We start from the raw sequence: 19,316 nt of genomic DNA, 5'->3' as shown, positions 1-19,316 counted from the left end.
ATGATACAGTCGTCATGCATGACTTGGACCCAGTGGTAACTGGAGTCCCGCTGTAATGATTTAGTAGAGTACAACCCTATCTGCAGGCAACACTGATGCAGGAACATTTGGTGGAAATTATTCCACATCAGGAGTCAGAGAGAAAACAACAGCTCAGATGACTGACTGTCTAGACTAACCAAGCTGCCTTTAGACATCATTTATATGCAAGTTCATAGCTGCAGTACTTTTTTACTTCATTTACAACTTGTAGATCTCTGTCTGATGAGGCTACAAACTGTTTTGCTTTTTTTCTTTTATTGCGAAGAACTTTGTGACATCTACTCTAGAACACAGAAATTATTTTACTCACTTGGGGAGCGGCGGAAACAAGTTGTGAACACCCTTTCAGTTGATATGACAGTTTCCTCTTTACACATCCAGCAGTTACAACATAACATTTATTTGGATTTGTGTTTCTGTGCCCCTAACACAAAAATTCACCCTCTTTTAGCTTTGTTTTTGGTCTCCACCAACTCCTGAAGGAAATATCTGTCTGCTCAACTACATTCACCAGTTACTCACTAATTGTGTCTGTAGTGTACGGTGGGATTTTTCCTGACAGTAGCCGCCTGCTGTGGCCTAAAACGTATTATACGAGCAGCGAGAATGAGCTAAAACAGTAAATTTACAGACTGGACATCTAAACACTGAGGTGAAACTGTAAAGCTCTGTAAAGCTGAGCAGAACTGCAGATTCAGAAGGATAATTCTCTGTGCATTCATCACCTTTCACACAGTCACATTGCTCTCACATTGTCATTGATGCATTGTTCGTATAAAATCTCAGTTATAGCCGCTTTAAGAATCCTTGTTGTGATCATATGACTGCAGAAAATTATCTGAATTATAAATCATCATGCTGATAATGTCAACCCACAACCTGTATACAGCTGGAGTTCAATCAGTGTGGACAGCTCAGTATACATCTTGTTAGATGACTGCTCACATTCCTTCTCTGTCAGTAAACATGGTATGCGTGGTATACAGGAACAAACTGTAAATCCAGGATTTATATGAAAGCCTACAGACTGAACATGATGTCCCCTGTGCTCCCTTTATGCCTGAGCTGTCCAAACGCCAAACTGGAGCCAAACAAGCCTGTGTCCTCGTGACGCTTTAGAGGACAGCTTCCTGCAAGAGGCCTGCCTAGAGGTGGTTTTATAACAGACACACTCAGGACAACAACACGATTAAGTCACAGATACGCTCTGATGCCTTCAAACACAGAGTCACATTGTGCACACTTATAAAAACACTAACTAGCATGAAAAACTTGCAGCTGCAATAATGTATAAATTCACCTAACATGGCAAACACCATGTTTTCTCCTCTCAGTAAGAGCAGATGTCTGAGGCAGTGAAATAAACCATCATACTGGCAGGAAACACCTCTAATGCCCAGAACACATCTTGTTCAGAGATTCCACAGAACTTCCTCATTTCCAGTCAGCAGTGGAAAATGCACCCTCTTCTGTTGCATAAGTTAGCTCTGGTGTGCCAGCACATACGGAGCTAAGCCAAGTCTGGCAGTGATAATAACTCAAATCCCAACAGCTGGACAGAGATGCCAAGAAACAACAGGACAACACAGAAATAAAGTCCACATTTGAAGCTATTTGCTTTCACTTCAATCCATTTCAAATCCAGATCGAATCACAGCAGTATATAACTCAATTATTACATAATCAATTGCAGCCGTTATTACATTGTGAGCTGGATCCATGAACCTTTAGTCGCTGATTACATTTTTCCGATGCAGAATTCGAGGAGCGTGTACTGTACATGCTCGTTAACTATTAACAGAGTCCAGCACAGGAAACACAGGGGCAGCATGTGAAGGGCACAGACCTGGAAGTGAAGGATGATGGTCCAGATGAGCCCTAGCGTCAGTTTGGGGTTCCCGTCTGTGATGTCATCGTTTCTGATGTTCACAAGTTTGACCTGAAAATTAAATACACGGATTTGTGGTTTGATTTCCAACAAAATACTGCACGCATGTTCCTGCATGTTACGGATGAAGAATGATCTCTGCTCCAACTATCATGCCCATTATGTGTAAGAGACTCCCTGAAACCTTGTTAAATCTTGTCTCTCTGGCTAAGCTTGGCCACCTTTGCTTTATAATTAGCCCTGAAGTGAAACTCAGAGAGGACTCAGAGGAAGAAACGGCCCGTCCTCCACCACCACTGCTGTCTCCAGGGAACAGGACAAGAGAGATGCAGTTTAAGAACGACGGATATGGAGGAAGCGTGTTTAAAGTGAGAGACAGAGCTGCAGTACTGGTAAGATTAAATTGGCAGAGAGAGACTGTGAGATTGGTCAAGGGGGAACAATAACAGGTGCAGTGTGAGTGAGGGGGCAGATAAGTCATTAGATGCTGTGTGAAGAAGCCCTGGACTGCAGATAGAGAACAGCATAGCTTAGTCTGTGCTTCTGCAAACTGAGTGGAATTTGCAGCACAAGGATATAAGTAAGAATCAGGGTCTTTAAAAACTATATTAAAATCAATTATTCACACCTGGCATGTTTGGAACAGCTTACAGAAAGCTGTCACAGACATTATTGCACAGAGACACCTGGAAATTAGTGTGTAAACGGATAAGTGATGGTGACTAATACATATAATAGGATATTTTCTTAACTCTTCTTAAAGTGAGTAATGACAAAGAACAAAAGAAAAAGAAAGCACAAAAGAAACTTTAATTATTTCTGAATTATCTGTTGTACTCAGAGACATAACGACTATACATGCAAGTAATGCAGCTGCAATGGAGTCTGCACAGGCCCTTCTTTATCTTATCATATCAAAAGAGCTCGAGCATCTCTTGTACTGAGTCCACAGTATACATGGGTTAACTACAAATGAAGGGGAAGCAGTGAGTAAGTACAGTTCTCTGTGAGCCAAGTCATCTGCTCCATAGTGTCATTCATTCACCAAGTTAATAACAATACAATAAAAAGAACAGTTCGGCATAGACGAGAATATAGTTATTTGACTTATACCTCTATGTTACACTAAATTGAGTTTAAAGGGGGATTAATGGACGACTTGAGGTTCAAAAACTCGTAAAAACATTCTTTTAAATTCCTGATTTACACCTGATGTACATCATTATCTACACTAAAGCATGCATTAAAAATATTAATGTTTTGAATATGCAAGTTATGACTGTGTGTGAGTGTGTACCTGTCTCTGTTTGAGGAAGTCCAGCGCTATTTGGACATTCTGTAGTCGATGAAATCTCATTCTCCCCTTTTCTCTGGGCTGGAACAGAAGAGAGAGAGGAACAGAAAAAAAAACATGATGAGGAAAGTCAACAAAGAGATCTAAGTCACTGATTTGTTTTTTTAGTGACACAAACAGAGAAGGCAGCAGTGTGAGCAAATAAAGCTGAATTTAAATCCACAGTGCAGTGAAGTCATGAAATGGTCCTCTGGGGGGCGCTGTCTTCAACAGAAGCTTGTTAAAGACATGCTAAAAAACTGTGGAGCAAACCAGACTCAGACCATGCTGGTTTAGCATGAACAATGCAAACATCACATCAGACTGTTTTAGTTATTCAACATTTCTTCAATTAAATGTAAAGTTTAAGCTTTAGAGGAATGAAAGATAGAGAAAATCACACACACAAACACCACACACACACACACACACTTTTGCTGCAAAGAGTAAATGAGTAAAGTGCAGGATGCAGATGTGGATTCACACTGTGCTGGTAAAGAGAAGGTTCACTCAGGATTAATCACATCAGCAAATACTGGAGAGGAGAGGAGAGGAGGAGAGGAGAGGAGAGGAGGGGGGAGAGGAGGGAGAGGAGAGGAGAGGAGAGGGAGAGGAGAGGAGAAAGGAATAGGGGAGAGAAAAGAGGAGGAAAGGAGAGGAGAGGAAAGAGGAGGAGAGGAGAGTGTGTTGTCTATATTTCCTCATAATCATACCTGTGCTTTTATCTGATTGTAATTCTCGTCTCTGTAAAGCAACATCTGTTGTTTTTAAATTTGCTTGATAAATAAACTGACTTGAATCAACTGCACTACATGTTTATTTTTAGAGAACAGACAAACACAACACATGCTGTTTTGTTCCGTCATCAGTCTGACTCTGTATCATCATGCTACTGTTGTTTTGGGCAGATAATAACATAATTAACTAAGAGAAACATCATTGTGTTAAAACGTCCAATCAGGAAACACTTTCACAGCCCTCAACTGTTACATACCCTCAATAAAGAGCATTTTACATTTGACAGTAATACTATAAAAAATATAATCTCACTAATAACAAATCCAGCTCAAATATAAGCTATATTTTATTTTTATTGTGCGCATCACATGCAAAGTAGCAGTAGAGCACTGTTGAGTGAAAACATATCTTTGAAATGTGAACTTTTTTTTGCCCAATTCTGTATTTATGGGAAAGTAATGATTAAAATGAAGGAGTTACGATGCTGTCACCCAACAGAAATGATGGCCGACGTGTTGTAACGTCATACAGTAACACAGCTTCGTATGGTGTCATGTGCAGCCTGGTTTTTGTTTTGGGTCAGAGGTCAGTGGCACAGCACTCTCATGCAGCCTCACAGCTCCACCTGTGGGGCCGAGGGTAAAAAGCTGAGGGGGTCAGAGGTCAGAGGTGACAAGAGTGAGCAGTGGAAGGGAAGGGGAAAGGGGGGGGGTGATTTGAACATACTCCCTGAGCTCCTTCCTCCTCCTCATCCTCCCCTCTGAGCAAGATGAGAGGGGGGGCCCGCGAGGCGTATGCCCTTTTCAATGGGGGGCCGCTTTTCTGTTGCTATGGTAACAGAAAGGAGGAAAGTGGGAGACAGAAAAGAGAGGAAGAGGAGATGTAGAGTGAGAACTGGTGGGTAAAGAAAAACAGACTGACGAAGGCAGGAACAACTGAAAAAAGGGACAATAGTACGAGAGTGGTCAGATTGTTTAAGAACGACTTAAAGTCCTTAAATCTACCATTCCATAACAAATGGGCAAAGCTGTGTGAACGATCAAAAGCTCCAGAACAGCTACTAAAAGAACCTTTCAGTGAGACAAACTTATCACTCGAACCAAAGACGTTATGTTTCCACCTGTGTCTATCTGTCTGTCTGTTTGTTAGAAAAAGTGCTGAACCGATTTGCCCCAAACCTGGTGGAGGGACAGGACCAGGGAAGATGGCCGCCCATCCTGAGTCTGGTTCTGCCTCTTAAAAAAAAGTTTTTTTTCCCTCCACTGTTGCTTAGTGCCTGCTCATGCTGGGAATTGAAAAAATATGGTCTAGACCTGCTCTATATGACAATTTAACTGAGATAAGCGTGATTCAGTGCAATATAAACAAAACTGACTTGACTCAAAGTTTTGGTTCAAGATCCAGACAATGATAATCTGACTGTCTGGAAGAAAATGCTGAATTACACACAGAACTGTACCATCATGACCAAATGACAAATAAATAGTTTATATTATCAGACTTCTTCTTCTCTGTGAGACAGATGTGTGTAGGATTGTGTGGCCTTGGCTGAGGTACGCACTCCACTGAGTGTTCATGAAGGTGACACTGTCAGGTAACATTGTCCTTAATACACAGTAGCTCTGTGTGTGTGCACCTCAGCAAATCACAGTCAGCAGTCTGTTTGTGTTAGTTTACCTGTCTGCAGCTAAACCAGCCTGCGTCACGTCGTGGCCGGTCTGTCTGTTCAGCATTAGGACTAAGACTCTTAACATCACCATGCTGAGCAAAGTCAGACCACCAGGGCTCAGAGTCCTGCATCACTATTGGTGACTTACAATTGTTGGCATTAAACAGAAAGTCAACTGAATGTCTAAAACCCTCAAGCTGGAAAAGTTCAGTCTTTCTCTCAAAGTCCAGGTGTATTTTAAAGTTTATGTGACGTAGGATGCACGGAGGTGGGGATGAGAGGGTGTGTGATGGAGCAGAGGAGGAGTATGTGATGGAAAAACATTACAATAACTGAGAAAATAATCATGTCTGTGCAGAGGTGTGTGTGTAAGAGAGGTCAAATCCATACCAGGGTGACTCCAGAGAGGACCTCCAGCAGGGAAATCAGGTTGTGTCCATCCCTCAGGTCCTCGTACAAGTCTGAGATGTGCTTCCTCACCTGAGAGAGGAGAACAGGAAGGAAGAGAGACAGAAAGTTAATTTCACTCTCCAATCAACCCTCTGTTGACTCATTGTTGTTGACATGTGCCAGGCCAATTGCCCCGCAGCTGACGGGGCTGGTGACAGCGGTTGCCGGGCCGACAGAGACGAAGTGCCAGCTGTGGCCTCTTCGTCTCTGTTGCCATGACATTGCCTCAGACGAGCAGGGCTGGGGATGGGTTTCTTACTGGTGGCGACTGCTGCCGACACAGTGACTCAGCAGCCTGGCGGAGCCGTGTGATCGGCATCAGTGCTTGTTTTGTTTTGAAACTGGGACACAGTCAGTGAGACGGACTGGGGGGACGGACAGAGACTGATTCAGCCTGAACAGAGAGAGGGAATAATGGATCCGCCGAGCTGTGACGAGTGAGTAAAGTGTTACGAGAACTGAACTGAGACAGGAAATGAAGACACAAATACTAAATCTGTCCACAGTCTGTCCCATTATTTTATTATTTTGACTCGTTTACTTTGCACTACTGAAAAACCATTTTATTTTGACAACATCACAGGATGCTTTCTCCATCTGTTTTTGGACCCGAGGACTTTAGATTGTACTGGTAATTTTGCGTTTGAGACCTGAACCTGAAACTTTACCCCTCACCTTGGTATGTTGTGGAAAAGAAACAGTATCATAAAGTTAGAAAAGAAAACACTACTATTTATGAAATGTACACTTACAGTGGACGAGGTTAACATGATAGTGGGGTGAAAGAATAAAAGGTGATGAGGTTTATGAACTGCAAGCACATGCATTAAGAACAACTGAATAAGACTAAAGAGACTTCTTCTATCTACTCTACTTTCCAGTTCTCCAGTTTGTGACAGAAGTACGTCATGCACCACAAAACAGCTGCAGAAAAGCACATAAACATCAGGCAGAAGCAACAGAAAAGCTTTTAATTTGTATTTTTCCCCAGACGATGGAAAGAGAGGGAGGCTGGCATGCGACAAAAGGTCAAACATTTCCTACCCAGAGTGCCTCAAAATTGTTGCTTCAATAATGCAGAGCCACCGAGGCAAACCAAGGACACATGTCCACCTGCATTAAAGCGATTCTCCTGCTTCTCGCTGCATCCACAGTGACAAAAGTTTTGCTGCAGTCCTGGCCTCAGGACAAGAAACTGCACTTCCACATTTCACCAGAAGAGGGCAAGACAGGCACAAGAGTAGAGGATGAAAGAGCAAACTGAAGAGGTCTTTACCTTCCAACTAAGCCATGAATGAAAACAAATATTAATTTAAATGAAACTATTATATTTGTTTATAAAAACATGCTCCTTTACCGCTGTTTAAGGTGGAGCAGGAGGTTTCTCTTAAGAGCTACAATCCATCTTTAGCTTCAAGCTGCAGCTAAAAAACTAACAACATCCCTCCACTTGTCCTCAGTAACCTCTTTTCTTACGTTCACTGTCTATTCTCTTCTCCCTCACTCATCTCTGTCACACTCTCATCCTTCTGTTACTGCCTCCATCTCTCTGACATCAGCTGTTTTAGACGGGAGCTGATGGAACAAGTGTTAATTAGATGACAGGAAGAAATGACGGTGAATCCAACACTGACTGGAAATGAGGCACCACTTTTGTCTGCTGTGTGTGTGTGTGTGTGTGTGTGTGTGTGTGTGTGTGACTTAATGTTTATTATCAGCTCACTGGAGGGCTGCTCTGTGAACTGGAGTGAAATCAACCCCAAAATATCCTGTTCTACTGATTTTCAGCCAATTACAATATTTCATCTAGACACAGCAGCTGTTTGTGAGAAAACACCACTGCATTTCCTGTAATAACTTGTCAGTTGCAATTTATATTATACTTTTGCAAAGAAATGTTGATGTTCTCTACTATCTTTAGCATGACATATTTGACTTTGTTTTAAGTTGCTTGGTTACTTCACAAACCACAGTGTCAGATAAACATCTGTCAAAGGAAACTTATTTCTGTTAATGTTCCTGTGGGTTTCAAAACACGCCTCATCAGCAGACCCACTGCATTACACAACACATCAAGTCTAATGTGTGAAAAGTTCGACAAAGTTCAGTCTTTGAACGCATCACAGAATTTAACTTTACTCCTTAACTCTACATCTGAATCTGTAGATCATTGCCCTGATGTTTTTTAATGAACAGGATGTTTGTCTTTGGTTGTGTGTGTGTGTGTGTGTCTTATGGGATGCCAGCTGTGTCTGATGAGTACTGACGGCAGCTGTCAGAAGCCTTCAGCTCTAAAGCAGACTGTTATATGGAGCTAATGTTAAGGACCACAGGTGCACTGACAGCACCTGGGTGTAACTGCTCTGAGCACAGATCTGGGTCAGACTGAATCTGGAAATAAATTTTAACACCTTTTTTTGGCTAAAACGGCTTCAAATATCTGTTGTCACATATGATTTGACAACTTATAATGAATGATGGCAAGTGTTTGAATGCCAATAAAGCGAATGATGTGATGCTCACTGTGATGTGGTGACTCCATAAACTCTATCTGGTCTCTGCTCCACAGGTTAATAAATGCAATGAATCATATGTAACATTTCATCTATTTCTAACAGCAAGGTCGTCTTTTTTGTGCATTAACGTCAACACCATGTACATCTCATTTCTGCTAAATATCTTGCATTTTCTGTCCTTAATTTATTCAGTTTTCTCACATTTAATCAGAGCTGAAACTGTTTGTCGATAAGAAAATAAATCAGCAATAATTTTGATGATGTTCACTCTTTAGTTCTAGCTTCTCGTTTGGAGCTTTATTTGGCTGCAGCCCTATATTTAAACACAGGGTGAATGTTTTATGACAGATGTGATAGTTTTAAACCAGCGGTTAATGATTATGAGGTGGAACTGTTCTCATCGCACAGTGCTTGAGAATCTATTAAGCCTAAGGCATGTTTATTTATGAGAGTCAGCGCCGACAGAAACATTTGCTGATGTGTTTGTTGTCTCTGTTTCTGTGTAACTTTTTGCAGCTGTGGCTCATTTGAGTTTGTCTGGCACATCACAGACACAAACAGAAATGCAGACAGACTGGATGTGGTGAAACATGATGTTAGCCGAGCGAGCTGCAGTGTGGCTAACAGTTCTTCATCTCTGTGAAAAAACAAGCTCCTGCCTCCTCCTCAAGTCTTAATCCACAGCTACAGGATTTGTTCTCACTGTGTCAACAAACTGCTGGGTCAAAGTGTGTCACTGCATGCCAGCAGGTAGCTCAGAGGCCATGTTTATATTGGGCCCCATGTTTGCACTGCACACACACACACACCTGTTAACACCATGCACACCTGAGCAGCCTGAATCATACCAGACATGACACAGCGAGCGAACAGGAAGCGAGGAGCAATGATGTCACCAGGTAGGAAGCTGTGGGCAGCGAGCACCTGTCTACCTTTGTCTTTCCTGTGTCTTTGTCCTGTGAGCTTATTTTCTACTCCATCTTTCTTTCTTCTTCTGTTTCTCCCTCTTAGCCTCAGCTCTGCTTTTTATTGTCAGTGTTTGCCTCTAAATCCCAGCTCACAGGGCGGAGGTTAATAGAATCAACAGTCCTGGCAAAGAGTCAACAGATGATGTAGCACATGCTGCTATTTCACCCTACTTTCTACTGAAGCACTTAGTGTTGGGACATGTTATTCTGTTTTTGTTTTTTTTAAATATACCATCTTCAGCAGCTCATACTTCAACAGACCCTTTTTAACATGCTGTTCATGGTTTCTCCCTCCCTCCTCTTATCCGCCTGTTTTCCTACAACCGTAAAGGTCAGCGCTCTCTTTAATAAATACAACTCAGATGACCTCTCTGCTGATGTATCCACCGACAGTCAGCATGAGTTAATGTGTAGTTGAATAAAAAGAAGATGGAGAGTCACATGACGCCACCTGGAGCCTCTGTCTATAGGTCCTCCATCTTGTCCTGTATTTTACATTCTGAAACATTTTAAATTAGCTGCTGTTGGTTTTATTTTAGTCGACAGAATGACAGAAAACACTCAAAAATGCCCGTCACGAGTTCCCAGAACTCAATTTTATGTCTCCAAATTCCTTGTTTTTCCCAAAGATATTCAATTTACAAATAAATGAATCTTTAAAAAGCAGCAAATTGCAAACATTTGAGAAGCTGGAACAGACAAATTTTGAGCATTTTTCCTTAAGAAATAACTGAAAAATTATTTCTTTCCCACTGATAATGATGATCAATCAATCTGCTGCTTATTTTTGAAATTAATTAACTGTTTGGCCTTTAAAATGTGAGACTGTAATGAAAAATGCCCCTCAGTATTTCTCTAAGTCCAATCTAACACATCCAAAGTGTTAGTTTGGTCCAACAAACAGACCAAAAGCTTGAATTATAAATTTAACTATCATCGGGAAATCAAAGAAAACAAAGCAAATAGTCACATTTAAAAGGCTGGACAAGGACATTTTTTGGCATTTCTGCATAAGAAAGGACTTGAACCATTTATCAAACTATGACAATTACTGCCAATTAATTTTCTGTCAACTGACTAATCAACTATTCATTCCAGCTCTGCTCTCATGTTAACACAAAGAATGAAACACAGACTTCTCATTAGAAATGAATGGACGCTGCACTGAAATATCCTCTTCATCTCTGACCTACATTTACAGTCAGCGGCTGGTCTGGCAGTGTCCTCTGATATAGAGTTACATCCACAGGCTGGGCACTGTGACGACAGTCGCTCCAGAGTTATGGGGTCAGACAGACGTTTCATTCCCGGGTCACGTGACAGAAATACCCAGCATTCTCCTCTCCTTGGTGTCCACACGGCCTGAGTGTGTGTGACACATGGTATACATACTGTACTGTACTGGTATGTGTGTATACGTGTGCAGATGTGACAGTTAAACACACGTAGGCAGCAATGGTCAGCTGTCTGTGACCTACAAAGGAGACTAGTTTCACTGTCTTCAGACCTTTTTATTCAAGAGTAAGATCTTTTTTGTTTAACCAGAAACATCACTATATATTGCTACCAGACTCCATTGACAAAAACTGTGATTTTACCAAGCAGAAAACGGGAGCTGTTGAAATAACGCTGCTTGATGGGTTCGTTTGTTTGTGTTATTGTGTGACTTTCAGTGGTGAAAGAAGTACTCAGATCTTTTAAATAAGCAAACAAACCACACAATTACACAAACAAAATAACAGACTGAGGCATTAGTATTCCAGCAGCACCTACTTTCTGCAAGGTAAAATTCGTGTTTTTGTTAATGGAGTCTGGTAGTGGAAATAAGACCCAGAGTTATCCTTTGACTGGATGTAAACAGCCAGCTATTCAGGGCTTTAAGCAGCTGCTCATTCAGATTTAATTTATTCAGATGTTTCTTTATTGATGGTTTAATTACGTTTGAGATCCCAGCTCCTCGACAAAGACAGTCTGTCAATCTATTATTTAATATCTGCATTCCAGTAAACATTTCTAAATTCACAGCCGCTATAAAATATTCATTCAAGACTTACATTCAGTTTATCCACCGCTTTGCTTTCTGCTGCTAAACATGATGGAGGTGTGAGCACAGCCGGACAGAGAGGAGAGATTTAACATGTCGTAACTTTAGAGCCATTACTAACAGTGATAAAGCAAACGGGCAGAACGATCCAGACAGATGCTCCTCTATCGATGCAGACAGAGCCACATTAACACTGAACACACAGGTCTGATGAGGCCGTGCTGTCTCAGCTCAGAGGTGAAGAGACAGAGCAGCAGGAAGCATTATTATAAATAAATACAGACAGTTTTATACCAGGAGACAGGAGATAGAGAGGGGGCTCTGGATCACAAAGATGAAGATTGAGATGAGTAGAAAATAAAGGATATCCTCTAAGATGGATGTCTCTTGTTTTGCTCACTTGGTTTTCTTATTTTATTGCAGCAGTAGGACCAATAAAATGAATCCCATTCAGGTTACCAGGACACTTACAAGTGCTTTTTCTCAAACTATTACTCTGCTCCCACTAGATTTAAGACAAACAGTCCAGCTGCTTTATGAGCTGAGGCCTTTCAGGTCACTGACTTTCAGATAAATGTCTTGTCTGATAAGGTATAAGGGGACCGAGTTTTGTATGGCATATGACATAACACAGCATATCAAGCCCTTTGGGACCTTCATGTAATAGAAGACTGTGGATAGGACTCCTACAGGAACAGACCTCCTCTGTAAAAGACCAAGAATATTGCCATTTACCTCTACCAGACTCCACTGACAAAAACAGTGATTTTAATGAGCAGAACACAGACGTTTCTGGCACACTGCTGCCTCCGTTGGTTAGTTAGTTTGTGTTATTGTGTGACTTTCTGTGGTGGAAGAAGCATTCAGATTCTTAACATAAGTAAAAGTACCACACAATAACACATAGAGGCAGTGGTATTCCAGCAGCTCCTGTGAGGTAAAATTACAGCTTTTCTCAATGGAGTCTGGTATTGATATATGGTGATGTTTCTGGGTAAATAAAAAGGATCTTACTCTTAAATAAAAGGTCTATCTCTGTAGAAATTATATCCATAATGTTATCAGACATCTATAATAACAATCTGAGTTATCCTTTAAAATAAAATGAGCCCATTGCAGACTGGTCGAACACATACCTTGATGAGATGCTTGTTGACCCATTTTGTAAAGGTTTTCTTCTGCACCCTGTCCCGCTCATCTGAAGAAAAAGAAACAAAGAGAGAAAAACAAGGAGGTTTAATTACATAATCCAAATCCAGTATTATTCCACTGAATTATGTCACGCACATTTACAAATCCAGCTCAGTTCAGAGAGGGAGCAAAACTGGGCTAAACAGCCTCAAGGGAGAGAATAACCAATGATGCTGTATTCAGACAACTAACAGGCGTTGATTAATACACTTGTATTGGTTTTTTAATGATAATTAGGGCAGGTTTCTACAGGAAAGTTGCTGTTCTTCCATCTCACACACACCCACTTAGCTTAGCAGCAGCTTGTATTGGATTACACCCTCTAACCCTTATTGTTAACACACACACTTTCATTTCATAAACTCAATAAAAGACATCAACACACACACACAGGTGTAGCTGATACCACACTTGCACACACCTCCTCTCCTCTGCATGTTTCTTATATCATTCAGCAGTGGTAAAGCGGTCACGACAAACACTGAGGAAGTTCTTTGAGCTCACAGGTTGAGCTGAACGACTCCTGTTGATAAGATCCTCTATATCTACAAACGTGACCTCTTGTTAAATCTGGGCCAGTTACAGTATCTCGACATGTTTACTTGGATGGCATCATCCTGAGTACACTGAGGTTGTGTCAACAAAGCTAAAAAATCACTTGTTAGCTTGACTGAAAAATGTTTTGTTTCTACTCCGAGAGGTGCGTCCTTTCTTTGGTTCATTCTGTGTGTCTGTCTGTGTGAGTGTCTGACCTTTCCACCACTGTCTTTGTGTTTCTACAGAGTCTGTAACTGAAGCGCGATCTGCAGCCGGGCGGCTCCAGCCTGCATCCTCCACAGGCCAGAGGAGTGAGGCAGCCCGGCCAGGAATAGAGCCTGATGCTGAGCCACAACTGTGTTATCTTCCCCCCTCCTCACCTCACCACCACCACCACCACCACCACCTCCTCCTCCTCCTCCTCTTCCTCTCCAGCTTCTCTCTGCTCATATCAGTTTGTCTGGGAGAAACAGACCCGCTCCTCTTTTTCCTTTCCCGCCATTCTGTTAAATATCTGACTTCCTGCTGGACGGATAGTCAAACATCCTCCTCCTCCCTCCATCCTCTCTGAGGTGATGCCATACTGTATCTTACTCTAATTCATTTCTTCACTATAATGGATTTAAAAGCAATAAGGCCGCATCTAACAATCATTTCCTTTATAGCTTAATCTACTAATAACTTTTTAAAATTAATCTCCTAATAAAATAACCCTCAAACTGCTTATTCTCTCAGAGAAATTCATGAAAATCTTCAGTTTGTAGAAGCTTGAAAAGTTACTTAAATGATTAATTAATGATCAAGGTGTTGATTGATCTTCTGACCATTAATTAATCAACTAATCATTTCAGCTCCATGAACCCTCGTGTTGTCCTCTGGGTCAAAGTGACCCGGTGGCCGACAGTGTGCCTTTGTGTGTGTGTGTGTGTGTGTGTGTGTGTGTAGTAGGATTTGTTGTTGTGCATGACATTTGTGATTCTGAAGCAGTTATCTTTTGTTTCTGAATAATAGTAAGAAGAAAAAAGTATACAGAATACGAAGGGCAACAGGAGCGTTAAGCAAACAAGCTTCATGAAATTTAAAAACATTTTCAGCTCCTGTTTTCAGAAATATAAAGAGAGTTTTTTCAGGAAAAAAAAATATTGAATTGGCCAAAATTCATCATGATTCTGATCTGATTTTGCTTTAGGGATAAAACTACATAAAAAAATCAAATACACGTGTAAAACTTGCATTGTTATTCAGCCTTTCATAATGTTTTAACTATCATATCTTTATCTTTAGCTGTTTCAAACTGTAAAACACTAAATCTTATCATTATTAATCTATTCCTTATCTGTGAATGTTCACTCCAGTTGTTGACACACGTTGACATATGAAGGAGCGTGCAAAACAAAACAAAGATAAGATAGTTTTGTTTCTCATATCAAGTCCAGCACATGGACAGAAAAGGATTTTCCCTCCAATCTGTCGAACAGATTCAGGTCCAGCCAATCAGAAACCAGCCTGCAGCAGGTACGTCCTTTCCTGCCTGTTGTTTACCAGCTGCTATGGTGAAGCCATGAGGGAGAGATAGACAGTATCACTTCCTCCTTTTAAGATTTTGTTATCTCTCTCTCTCTCTCTCACACCCACACCTATACAAACACACAGATTTCCACTGAGACTCTAAACGGCTGCGACACCTTCAACTGTCGAGCTCCAAAAGTAGAAAGGATTTCCAAAGAGGAGATTCGATTTAGAGTTTAGTGGGTCAAATATCTCAACTGGATAGAAGTCAAGGTCAATCTCAACACTGCACAACACACACACACACACACACAAATGTACACACACTGAGGAGTTTACATAGAGGGTAAATCCCCAGGCAAAGAACACGTATTTCAACATGCTCTTGCAAAATAGTTTCACCAACACGCCTTGCTTCCCAAACCTGCCTGAGTAGCTGAGCTAGTTCACCCAGAGGAAACACTTAGGCTTTTACATGTTATTAGGTCACTCACTCACACACACACACTGTATATCGGTCAACTACACCATGCTGCGCTACAGATTTATAACTGTACCTGCGAAGACTCATCAGGTCCATGTAGGTGTGGTAATGAGGGTTATAAATCTATCATGTGCTACTACATTACACAACCAAAACTGGAGCCATGACAAGAGACAAGACGTGCGAGTGACAGCCACAGAAAGGCGCTCATTCGTTTACAGAGGGGGGGCATTGTTAAGATGTACACACCCCTCTCCATTCTGTCAACACAACACACCACACAGCACACACACATACATATAGTGAGGTCTCGTTCTTCACCCTGACACCGATAATGATTAATAGAGACCACAACTTTTGTTGTCTCTGTGTGCACAAATAGGAACTGATCAAACACAGAGTGAACCACGTGCTGACAGGACCACACCGGCAGCATGTAAACAAAAACTGCAAACACTGTAGAGCTACTCCACGAGCACACACACTGACCTGCACAGCACATGAGCGAGTACAGGTGAGCGTTGAGATGACACTCATTCCTGTAGTCAGGCCACATGGTCCACCTCTCTAACGTCTGCTGTCCTCCTGCTGTAATCAGACCTTCACTTCATGCTAACGGTGCATAATCCAAGACACAAGTCAGATAATTATAGTGGTAAGACGTCTGCGGCAACAAGCTGCCTCCACGTATCCAGAAGTGAAAGCTGCAGGGTGAGTTTGAGCCGGCAGGTGTCACCGGTCTGAGGAGTCTCTTTCTCTTTCTCTTGGTTTAATCTCTCTCTGTGTGGTTCACCCGTTCCCTCGCTCCATGGTCGCTGCCATGTCAAGCCTCCGTCCGCCGGCCTTCTCCCTCTGTCCCTCGCACTCTTTCCCAGTAGCAGTTGCTCTCCCACGTGTGTGTCAAAGTCAGCGGCAGCTCCTCCCCCTTCAGCCTAAAAGGGACGGCCTCCCTCCCTCCTTCTCTCCCTCCCTCTCTGTTTACTCCCTCACCTCACTTCTACTTCCTCGCCAGTCACTGGCACGCTCCCTCCCTCCCTCTCTCTCTCTCTCGCTGTCAGTTGTTCTCTTGCTCGCTCGCTCCCTGTTTCCAGGCCACAACAGACGGTCTGTGCTCAGACAGCAGCAGCAGAGGGTGGCTCTGCAGAGCTGCAGGGGAGCCTGCTCTGTTTATCTTTTCTCATGCTTTCTTTCCACAATGCCTCCTCCTCTCTTTCTGTGCGTAGGTAAGTAACCCTCCTTGCTGACACGACGGATCCAGAGGGACAATTTTCTCTATTTTAGTTCACTGCCTGGAAGGACAGATGATGTAGAGCCCATCCACATTTTCAAAGAAGAGCAGGAAGAAGTTCTGCTGAGAGGGGACTGAGATTGTTAAAAATAAATTGTTTTTCAGGTCCCACCCATGTCCATTTATGATGATGTAATCCACGAGTCTTCTTGAGCAGCCACAAAAGAACACAAGAATTAAAGTGAAGCTTGTTGAGCAACACTGTGAAAACACACACACACACACACACGTCGTGTTCAAGCTGACAAGAGCCAGATGCAGCAGCTCTGTGACAGCTCTGTTTCCTCGCCTTTAGTCCTGCTCCTTTTCTCACGTTTCCTTTCCTTGAAGAGGCAAACAGAGTCAACAGTTTTGAGTGTCTTCTGCTGCTAGCGATGTTAGCTCTGCAGCTTTCTGAGGAAGACAGAGGGAAACAGTAGCTTGGACCGAGACTGACGTTAGTTTCATCCAGAGAGGCCTGGTGGACTTTAATTTAATACTGAACCCGAGCAGAGTCTTTCATGTCATTAGTGCACGTGTGTGTTGTTATGTGTGACTGGGACGGGAGAGAACAAAGACGATGAATAAACAGCCTTGGTGATATTTCTAGCTTGGGTCCAGACTTGTGCTTTTCAGGCCCGACACAATACGGCGGTGAATAAGAATAAGAGGCCTTTAACTCGCACTGCCTGGCGATGAAAACATCAACCAATCATGGAGGAGAAATTCCACTGTCCGGATCTGGTGTGTTTCACAGATGACAACCTGAAATCATATTTTTATGAAGCCTTTTACTTCTTACTTGTTCCTCACCGTCTCTCAGAATAGCTCTGCCGACCCAGACAACGCCAACGCAGATCTGAATAATTTCTGCTCTCTCAGTTTATTTAAAAAAAGAAAAGAAGAAAAAAAAAATAGAGCCAAGAATCAGCGGTGTGGAAGCAATGAGTCTACACCGGCTAAAAGCCCAGCTGTGGCCACTGAGTCAAACAGTGGTCATGTGAGGAGGTCATGTGACCTGTGCAGGAGTCTCGTCAGAGCAGAGGTTGATATGACGGCAGGTGTACAGTGTGTAGTTACAGTACAGGTACACACACACCTGACCAGGCGAGACATTGACTCACACACTTTTACAGCCACAACAAGCTCAGACAGAGTAACCCCAGCTCCTCCTCCTCTGTTCCCTCCACAGACAGCGTCACTCCTTCAACTCCATCCTTCCTTCCTTTAGCTCCTCTTCTTCTCTGCTCCCTCTTGTCTTCAGATTCTTCCTCTCCTCCTTGCTTCCATGATGAATCTCTCCTCTCTTTCCATCTTTAAGAGACCAACAACACTAAAAATACCAGACGGAGCTTACGTCTCTAATACCAGGCAGCGTGCTTATCCCTCCTTCTCCCCCGTTATCACCTCTAATCTCCCTCTCTCTCTCTCTCTTCTGCCCCGTCTTCCGGTGCTCTGGCTGTCTCCTCTTGTGATTCAATTAAAATTAAAAGTGGGAGGGATGTTTCCCTGTGTCCTCCTTTTCCTTTGCTTGTCCACCATGCCATCTTCGCCCCTCTCTTTCACTTTCCCTTTCTGTTTTCAGTTTCTCTTTCAGCTAGGCAGGCTCCCAGGGTTCATTTATCCCACTCTCTGGTGACACTCAAAGGCTGGCACCAGCCTCCATTTCTCTTTCTTTCATTTCATTCTTCTATTCCTTCCGCTTCTTATCCCATTTTTTTTCCTCTCACAGCTACGAACACTGCATGCTAAATGTTTGTGTTTGTTCACTCCAGATCTGCAAATCCGACCGAAGCCGACAAGCTTTTATGGGGCCGAAATTTCTGAATCTTAATATCCAAATTGCTTGGTGGATAATATGCCCCCATTTACACACTAACCAGCTGTCCAGTTAGCCACAAGCCCCGTCAACAGATTCAATCTGCCCACCTGTGGCACACAGTGAGACACCTGACGGTTTAAATGGAGCAAACAGCCACAACAATAATAATACAAGACGTTTAGGAAAGTTTCTTCAGGTAAAACTGCCCTGAAATTACATAAAACACACAAAACAAAACAACAAAAACAGGTCAACTGCAACAAATTTACAGTCCATGCTAAAGGTGATTCAGGGTGAGTGTTGTTTTACCAATGACCCTCATCTAAATAAAGACCTTATCTGTCCGCTGGTCATGACATCACCTCAGTATATTGCTTTTTTTTTTTTTTTTTTTTAAATCAGAGACATTTCACTTAAATGAGTGTGTTTTTGTTGTGTTGCAGCAATTCAACAGTGTTTAATTAATACAGCCACTGGTTTAGAAGAATATTATCTGTTAAACCTTTAAATATTCAGCTATTTAGATTGTATAACTGGACAAGACATTATCTAATATTGCACGCTAAAGTGTAAAGTTACGTAACTTCAGAGAAAGTGTAAACCACCATTTACATATTGTGTAAGTTTAAACCACATCATGTACATACAGCGTGAAATGCTACACACCCACCCCTACCACGCTCGGTCTACCACCGAGGCTCTGTTTCCTGTGACGAGAAAAAACAAGGTCAGGACCACAACGTCACGCAACGTGGCCACAAACACACACACACTGCAGCTGTGTCACATCAGTTGCTCATCTAGAACCTGGAGACAAGATCAAACAAGCAAGTAAACATGAAAGTCGAGTTTGACGCT

General features: G+C 42.3%; 1 protein-coding gene across 1 annotated transcript in view; it reads right to left on the bottom strand.

Annotated features, from left to right (window-relative positions):
• LOC108881930 (microtubule-actin cross-linking factor 1-like) overlaps positions 1-19,316 on the bottom strand; it is a 218,660-nt gene that overhangs the window by 113,953 nt on the left and 85,391 nt on the right. Inside the window, 4 exon segments of the mRNA XM_051068556.1 lie at positions 1,889-1,981; positions 3,228-3,305; positions 6,061-6,150; positions 12,785-12,846. Coding sequence (XP_050924513.1) covers positions 1,889-1,981; positions 3,228-3,305; positions 6,061-6,150; positions 12,785-12,846 — 323 coding nt within the window.

This window comes from Lates calcarifer, linkage group LG3 (assembly GCF_001640805.2).
Source record: "Lates calcarifer isolate ASB-BC8 linkage group LG3, TLL_Latcal_v3, whole genome shotgun sequence".
Taxonomy (NCBI): Eukaryota; Metazoa; Chordata; class Actinopteri; family Centropomidae; genus Lates; species Lates calcarifer.
Note: the sequence above shows the minus strand (reverse complement) of the source record. Positions and strands in the feature narration are given on the sequence as shown.